Source organism: Helicoverpa zea, chromosome 5, assembly GCF_022581195.2.
Source record: "Helicoverpa zea isolate HzStark_Cry1AcR chromosome 5, ilHelZeax1.1, whole genome shotgun sequence".
In the NCBI taxonomy this organism is placed as follows: domain Eukaryota; kingdom Metazoa; phylum Arthropoda; class Insecta; order Lepidoptera; family Noctuidae; genus Helicoverpa; species Helicoverpa zea.
The window spans coordinates 3,767,148-3,775,950 of record NC_061456.1 but is presented as its reverse complement, the minus strand read 5'-3'; the positions used below and the strand labels follow the sequence as shown (position 1 = coordinate 3,775,950).

The 8,803-nt window shown below is 35.1% G+C and overlaps 2 protein-coding genes across 2 annotated transcripts; both read right to left on the bottom strand.

Annotated features, from left to right (window-relative positions):
* Positions 1 to 2,148: 2,148 nt before the first annotated feature.
* LOC124630524 lies at positions 2,149 to 4,380 on the bottom strand. The gene is made up of 3 exons (XM_047164470.1): positions 4,294 to 4,380; positions 3,806 to 4,015; positions 2,149 to 3,500 (listed from the first exon to the last, which is right to left on the bottom strand). The coding sequence occupies exons 1-3, from the start codon at positions 4,304 to 4,306 to the stop codon at positions 2,149 to 2,151; spliced, it is 1,575 nt and encodes a 524-aa protein (XP_047020426.1). The 5' UTR covers positions 4,307 to 4,380.
* Positions 4,381 to 4,812: 432 nt separating this feature from the next.
* On the bottom strand, positions 4,813 to 7,327 carry LOC124630786. Its single transcript, XM_047164786.1, has 4 exons — positions 7,252 to 7,327; positions 6,500 to 6,589; positions 5,924 to 6,025; positions 4,813 to 4,996 (listed from the first exon to the last, which is right to left on the bottom strand). Exons 1-4 carry the CDS (start codon positions 7,268 to 7,270, stop codon positions 4,839 to 4,841), a joined length of 369 nt encoding a protein of 122 aa, XP_047020742.1. The 5' UTR covers positions 7,271 to 7,327; the 3' UTR covers positions 4,813 to 4,838.
* Positions 7,328 to 8,803: the final 1,476 nt, after the last annotated feature.

The following is an 8,803-nucleotide window of genomic DNA, read 5'->3' as shown; positions in this document are numbered from 1 at the left end:
TTTGTTTTAGATTTTTCCAATATCGGAATTTTCAGTTGACTGCTTTGCAACTTTTGTTTAAACCGTTCATAGCTTGAGAGAGAAGTATAACTACTGTACGATCTCAATTTAATTGACTTTCTTCGATGTCTATGTCTTATACTTGTGTCTGACAGCTGTTTTGACTTTTCGATGATCATATTTTTTATCTTCCTTGCTAATGATTTCTTCACGGATGTTACATTTGACTGAGTCCTGGATTCGGTCTCATATTGCTGCTTTGCATCTACTTTTGCTTGTATTCCACCGACGTCACCGACCATATACCTTCTATTAAATAAAACATTTGCCCTTTTCGACCCAGTATTTTTATTGTACATTGTATCACATTTCTTTCGTTTGGTTATGGTCTTATTTAAATTATGAGCAGACATTGAATGAGGACTACTTGTTTGGTTGTCGTCCTTTTTGAAGTAAAATTTTACGCTCATCTTGGCCTTTGCCCCTTGTTTTTGAGAGGAAAGACATGATTTTAATGGATGAAGACTGTTTTTGTTGTTTTTCTCATGTGCTAAATTGTTGTTTAAGTAAGTTAACGATTTTAAATCATTACGTCGCAGTGTTGCTGGTTTTGATTCCGCTGCGTTTTTGAAACTCAATACACTTGTAGATTTTCTCTCCAAGTGCACTTGAAGTTCGTCTTGTGTACTTGTTTTGTGAAGTTTTCTGCATGCTGATGTTTGTCCTCGTTCTGGGCATAATCTGCGACTTTTAGGCATCTTTATCGTAAACGACACAAAATTTACATTCAATGAAAGAATGTCTCATAGAGTACTTGTTTCTTTAGATACCGTCCATAACTTGCATTATAAGTCTGCCACAGCAGTTGCCCGCTTCCCTGGCTTCAACTTGCAAAAGTTATGGTAACTAAGCAACTTATATCATATCATACGAAAAATTTATGATAGGTTTTACATACTACTTTCCTCCACCCTCAAATTTTATCACTGACATCAGCAATATATTTCTGAAAAAAAAAAAACCTGTGCTAAATATGCTATTCCCAATTGATAAAAAAGGAAACGAAATCAATAAAATAATGGATCTTACCAGTTAATCTAAATTATATTTTGTCGTTATTTTTGGATAATTCATGATGGCACCTAGACTGTGTGATAGGTGATATACCGCGTTCTGAACGCAAGTAAAACTAATTTCTCCAATCAATATCAAGATTCATAATATTAATATCGAAATGTATTTCTCTTAAAATATACTTAGTACATTACAGCGAATGTCTCTAAAAATAAATGTGACAAAACATGTCACGCAAAGTCACGGTATTTTTTTCTTTAACTAACAAAATGTAATTCTACTATGAAGTTTGTCATAGCAACATGCACCAACGTTTCTTTCGGTTCAGCTGGTTGCAATTATTGTTGAAAAGATCTCATCAATACGAATGAAATAAGCTCAAACACTTGTTCGGTGAAATAAATCGGTAAGGTACTGAATTGTACTTCCTCTCTATCTTTTAAACCCTCATGGTCAAAACCCTGTCAAAACACATCTTCGTATAAAGTTCTGGCCAATACAAATAATATAAGGCCAAACAAGAGTACCTAATAAAGGGGAAGTTCCCTCGGCTTTCTCCCGTCTCCATACTCACCTCTAAACCTTCATGTTTTGTAGTGTTATCAAACATACCGCTGAGTGTCATATTTTGCTCTGTGTATGCCTAAAATTTTCAAGAATTGCTCTCTATTTCTCAGGGTTTCCATCATCAGAACCTAAACCTTAATGGCAATGAGACCTTTTGGAAGTATATATACCCTTTAATAAGAATATAACCTTTCAATCAAATAAGAATTGTTCAATACAATTGGTGAATGACGGAGTTATGTTAAAAAAATAGCAGTGGAGATATCCAGTGGTCGACCAAACGTATTTTTTTTTTGTAAAAAACATCCACATGATCCATTAAGTTGAGAAACACTAAAAAAAAAACTCGAATTTAAATGGCACATTATCTTCGATTTACGATACCTACATTTTATCTAGGAACGGGAGGTGAAACCGCGATAAACTTGGTAGTATAAAATAAAAAGCACTTTTTGTAAAGATCGATTCATTTACTTTAACAAAAATTCACCAAAATTCTTGTTTCAGTCATCGTACTTTCAAACAGGTAGGACAAAAACAGAATAAACACGGACTCCATACAATAAACGCTAGCATTAACATTAACATTCGAGAAAAATGTCTAAGACCTGAAAGCAAACTGATACACTGAGGGTAAAACCATGGGCAAGCGTAAAATACCCATAAACATGGCGTTTTATTTCGAGATGCCATATAAAGGTTACATCCAAAATTAACTGGTCTCCTTCTCTTTTTCTTGAACGATTCCATTTTTTTTGTAAGTTTTTCTGTAACGAAACCCACTCTATGTTTGATTCTTGCAGCTGGCTCGTAAATACCTTCATCGTCATAAAACTGCCTTAACTTTCGCACTGAGCAACATGGGTCCTTTAAGGCTGTTTTTAAATCATGATAGCTGTCTTTAGGATGCCTGAGTGCTGTACACGTCAATCTTATGAATTTCAAAATAGCTCGCACGCTGAAGGTACCCGCGTCTAATGCTGATTCAGCTGCCAGCGCACAGCGTGATAAATCCTTCCTTTCTCTAACTTGTTTCCAAGCGCGTCTATCCATTTCTTTCCTGTGTTTCTGATAAGGAGCATCTAATTTATTACATCTCTTTTTTAAATTCCTCTTTCTTTTCTCTTCCATTTTTCTCTTCTTAATCCGGTAGTTTAATTCTACAATTTGTTGCTTTTTCTTCAATTTGTTTATCTTCTTTTGTATATTTTTCTGGTCTTCTTTAAACCGTTGTTGTTCTTTTCGCATTATTTGTGCTTTCTTAGCTTTTTCTATTGAATTAAGAATTTTTTTAGACTCATAATCACTCATCTTAGTGCCACATACACAAGCTATTAATCTCGCTTCACTTTCTGTCAGTTTCATATTCGACAATTTCATATTAAGCCATTCTTTTCTACAAGTTTCACTTCCACATTTACAAGGTGCGGATGATTTGCCTGGGTAAGTTATTCCGTATCTTGGTGTTAGCATGTTTTCTGTTTGTTGGACAGTGAACACCGCCTGCGTTGTGTACTTAGGCATGCCATCAAACATAATATTTCGTGTATTTACTGTAGGTGCACCGGGAAAAACTGGAATTTTTCTTCTGGTCTTGCGTTCCGGACAAAAGTTGTAGTTAGCACAGTTCGTACGACGCTCGCTTAACGTTTGTTTCAGTGAGGGCATCATGGATGCTTCTGTGATCTTTAAGCTTTTAGATCTCGTAACGTTTTGACAAGTATTTCGACAAGGTTGAATTTTTCCCTTTGTGTGTGGAAATATTGCACGTACAATTTCATCCGAAAATATAATACCAGCATTATCTTTGTTTAATAACAATTTCATGACTGACGGTGATATGTCGCCTTGCATTATTGCTGAAAATGTAGAAAAAATGGCTACATGTCATGGCATATTTGAATATGACGAATGGAAACACAGTTATTTAAGACTTCAGAGTTATAAATAAGAAACTAATTTCTAAATGATACTCAATACTACGCCCATAATACCACACCCAGGAAGTTCCTATAGTATACACTCGACATATATATACTCATTATATACTCTATTTAACATATCTCCATCAAGGAAAAAGGCAGATTCCAACGATCAGGACATACCACCATGTCCTCAACAAATAAGTATATTGTAGGAGTTGCAAGCGTTATGTTACATTTACCTGTTCGCACTCTCCTTATAACTTGTGCGTCCGTGTCAGCACCTTTAACGTAAGCCATTATATCTGTCTTGTCGATGATTACTCTTTTATCCTTTTTCTTTTTGAAAATCTTTTTTATGGGTGATTCCTTCTTCACATCGAAATTAAATTCATTGTTTTTCTTCATAATTATCTTCATCACAGATGGTGAAATTTCTCCTGCCTTCGCCGCTAAGAAAAAAAAAACATTGAAAGATATTGACTGATATACTGTTATCAATACAGCCTTTTTATCGCCCCACTGCTGGGCACAGGCCTCCTCTCACACCGAGAAGGATTGAGCATTAATCACCACGCTTGCTCAATGCGGGTTAGTGATTAGGTAGAGACTTTATAGTCCAGGTTTCATCAAGATGTTTTCCTTCACGTTTTGTGTGATTTGCGTGTGTATATGTTTTGAAATGTGATGTGAAAGCGCTGGCAGGAGCTAGTTTTACAATAAGAATTACCATCTTTAATCATTTTAATTTCACTGGGACTGAGTACCTCGCCGCATCTAATTCTTACGACTTTTGTTATCTTTGGAAGTAATTGGCGTTTTCTTGTAGCTGAAAATAAGTTGAAAATATATAGTATATTAAAATCATGTTTGGTAGCTCTTAAGAAATCTTGCGAAATCTTTGAATTGTAACTAAGCAATCATCGTTTAAATCGAAAATATTTGTATCTGTAAACAATATAAGAGATTTAAGTATTACCTTTTCGGACTTTCTCAATAGCTTCAGCTTTCCCATCTTTGGTTTCGAGACTTTTGATTACGTCGTTTAAGACAGACTTCGGCATCTGACCTTTATCTACAGCTGAAATCAAATTTACCGTTTGACCGTCATTTATGAATTTGTTTGCATCATTTTCATTTTCATTATAGAGCTTAGATGAAAAGGTGCCTTTGTTCTGCTTGGCTCTTGGCTCTTGGATCTTGGCGGGGGTACTTTCGTGCCTATATATTTTACAATCCATGTGTAGCTTTCAGTTGTCATGTGTAGCAATCACTTCACTTACCTATACGTAGCTTATTGATAACATCGGACTTCGTTTCAGTATTTTGATCAAGTTCATTGAGTACGTTATCCATATCTTTCGCTTGTTTGGCTTCATCTATGTCTCTTATCATTGACAAAGTGGATGCAGTCAAACGACCCTTTTCCACGGCTGGAATCAAAATCAAATCAAAATCAAAAGTCATTTATTCAAACTTGGCTGCAAAACAGCACTTTTCGAACGTCAAAAAAATAAATTTACAAAAGACAGCCCCCAAAACGCCCACCCTTTACCACTTCCTATGTGCTATTGACATGAATGGTAATTTCAATCATTTTTACCGATTTATTTTATACAAGCTGTTGATTTGCATTCGTGCCATATTCAAGGACGTAATTATGCTAATGATTCTCGACCCAAATCAACAAAAAAAAATGGTACGTATTTTTTTTTTCGGAATTACCTCAATGTCATCATTCATAAAATTGGATTACTTCTGAAATACTACGACATTACAATGACAAAAAAGCAGTGCATATTAGCTATTTCCCGTTTACTGCAATTCCAATCGATTATTAACGTATAGTATGTCCTTCTCCTGAAGTATGGCACAAATGCAAATCAACACCTTGTATATGAAAGGACGCAGTTTTTTGTAATCTTTGATGAAAGCAAATTAAAAAAAACCGTTTACCTACATGTTTTTGATATGAAATGTAAAGATATGTTGAAGTGTTTCATTTATAAAAGTACTCTGGGTCTAACTCATAGGTATTATAGAAAAATTAATATGGACTACTGAAGTGTACAATAGGTTACTTATTTATTCTTATACGGTACTAAGCTGTTACAGCCTACCGAAATATTTAATCTACTGTCTGTTACAAATTAGGCATGGCACGTGACATTTCATCAAAATATTATTTTATTTATATTTTATGTGTTATTTCCCCAAAAACACCCGGAAATAAAATACTAACCGACCGCAAATTTACTGCTGTATATACATCGATAATGATTGCTTACAATAAACACATTGAAAGCATGTAGGTACCTCTAGTTAGTTTTATCATGTTATACCTAAACTACTGGTCTCACCTTGGCGGACTTTCTTCATGACTTCAGTCCTTTTCTCTCCAGGACCCATATGGGCGGCAATGTCGTCCATGACTGACGCTGACAGCTTCTTTTTTTTCAATGCTATAAAATGATTAGCTTTGCTTATTTTAATACTGCTTAAAGTATATTTTTAAGTATTTAAAACCATGAGTTAGAGTGTACAAAAACAACCTCCAAGCACAAACACATCATCGTCGTGTAGTTCATCATCTTCCGAGCCCTTTCCCAACTACGTTGGGGTCGGCTTCTAGTTTTACCGGATGCATCTGAGTGCCAGTGTTTTCCAAGGAGCGACTGCCCTATCTGCCCTCCTCAACCCAGATACCCGGGCAACTCAATACCCCTTGGAAAGACTAGTTGTCAGACTTCTTGGCTTCTGCCTACCCGTAATGACTGCCGAAGATGTTCACTGACAGCCGGGACCTACAGTTTAAGGTGCCATTCGAAACACATTCATTGGTGTCCAAGATATACTTAGAAAGTATCGTCAATGTAAACCGTGGTACAATAAAAAATCCGGTGTTCCTGTTAAAAGTGATATGATGGTAATCTTACCTTCTTGAATCTTCGTCATGATTGGGGACCTATCGCTTTTGCGCCTTATCTCCTTCATCACTGCTGGCGGCACTTGTTTCTTTTCTAAGCCTGTGATGATAATAATACATATCATTTTATCATTGTTTGAAAGCAACAGATTTAAGCTCATTCTTTAAAAAGACGATCTTCTAACCTCCCCACTCAGAGACATTTAATGATTATTTAAGTCACTCCTTAGTGACGGAATGTCATACCAATCCTTCACTAAGGAATGGCTTAAGTGACCATTAAATGTCTCTGAGTGGGGAGGTGAATCACTCCATAATCATGTCAATCACCATAAAGTTATGGTCATCCGACAGATTTAAAAGATCTCCGTTTATTCAAAGAGTCATTGTAGGTATTTTATTTTATAAGGTAAATGTTGAATTCTCATTTTCCTCTTCAGATTACCAGTATCTATATCACACACAAACAGCTATAATCGGAATATTTGTTATGATTTACCGCTAATTATATTATCAAAGTTTTCCCGCGTATTTCCATTATGTTTGATTAAATGATAAGTAGGTATTTTAATGATTACAATGTTATAACCATATACATATAATTCCTCTATGAGAACTGTATAAAATAAATAGACAAGCTATGTGATTATTGAAGCATAAATTGATTGCTGCATTGAATCACATTCAACCAAACACATTATTTCAAAATCGATCCTTTAGAGTTAGACGACATATTTATTAAGCATACTGTTTCCAACTGACCTTTGCGGACCTCCTCCATTACTTCTTCCGGGTCTTTAATGAATTTTACATTCTTCTCAATCTCATCTATCGCAGATTTGGGTACCTGACCTTTGGCGACCGCTAAAATCGACATTTAGCTTTAATAGAATTATTTAAGTCCAATATTTTAAATATGTTTTTACATTTACGTTATACAGGTACTTGCCTTTACGCATTTTCTTCAAAATTTGTTTCTTGTTGTCTGTAGGCTTTACAGTACCGAGTACATCTTCCATCACAGCGGGTGTGATATACCTCTTGGCTACCGCTACAATAAAACATTAGTCTCTCTTATGTGTGCGAATCAAAAAAGGAACTGGAAACGGAACTAGCAACTTTAATCTATAAAAAAATCCAATCTACATTGAACCTTATAATTAAGTGATAAAGTTTAAAATCGGTTACAGAAAGACACATTGCAGTAGCTTGGTATCCTGGCGTCTGTACATTTTTCGTTCGAGAATTTCTACGGATAATATTAGAACGGTCTACCTGCGCGAACTTTTTTCATAACCTCAGACTTTGTATCCCCAGGTTTTACAGAAGCCATCACATCATTCATGACAGCCGGCTCTAGTTCTCCATTCTTGACAGCTATTGGAATAAAATCAGTTGCATTTTTAAGATTTTGTACAGCATCTTCTAAAATGTTTCGGCCATTTTATATTATGATGGTAAGTAAACGTATAAGGTACGTTTTAAAACCCTTACCATCATCTCGAGATGCCAAGACAGTGATTATGTTAGCATTATCCATTATTTAACTTAAGGATACAATAAGAGCTTCTCTCTCTCGTAATAACTAGAAAGTAATATGAATGAAAGTGATGAAACCTTCTTTAATGTTCTTCATGGGATCAGTCTGAACTCCTACGGGCTGCTCAACACCGGCCAAATCAGCCATTACAGTGGGTGACACTCGTTTCTTATCTATAGCTGTCAATAGCATACAAAATGTCGATAAGTAATTCTGACGAAATGTTTTAATGCATGAAATAAAAAATAACATATATTTTAAATTATTAATAAGTAGAAGTCCCTGGTGAAATGAACTGATAGTGCTATATAGCTTGGTGCCAAAACTAAGTATTTCTGCATCATTACGTATTATGCTCAGCAAATTACGCATATTCATGTGTTCTAGTATTCATATGCGTTACTTATAGACTTGTGGCCGATAAAAAGACTTATGATGACGAAGGCTTACCTTTACGAACTTTCTTTAATATATCAGACTTTTTGTCACCGAGCTTCAAATCAGCATTGATCTCGTCTAAGACAGAGGGTGGCAGTTCACCTTTGTCAACGGCTAAAATAATTCATTAATTTTAATTACAATATTGTATTTATCGGCAATCATAGTTTTGCAATGAAGACGAAATCCTAAAGTTTTATAGGCATAAATAATAGTGTTTGGTTTAAGGATAATATCGGGGATTTGCATGTTGAAATGCTAATAGGGATAAATTATTTATTATTGTTTTACTGCCACTCTTCTCCAATGTATACTAATAACTACGTAATTGTAATT

Coding starts and splice junctions, on each gene's coding strand:
- LOC124630524 (XM_047164470.1), bottom strand. Junction 3,501..3,805: donor TATAAGGAGAGTGCGAACAG/GTAAATGTAACA, acceptor CTACATTTTCAG/CAATAATGCAAGGCGACATA.
- LOC124630786 (XM_047164786.1), bottom strand. Junction 6,026..6,499: donor CATGACGAAGATTCAAGAAG/GTAAGATTACCA, acceptor ATCATTTTATAG/CATTGAAAAAAAAGAAGCTG. Junction 4,997..5,923: donor CATGAAGAAAGTCCGCCAAG/GTGAGACCAGTA, acceptor TTTTGATTCCAG/CCGTGGAAAAGGGTCGTTTG.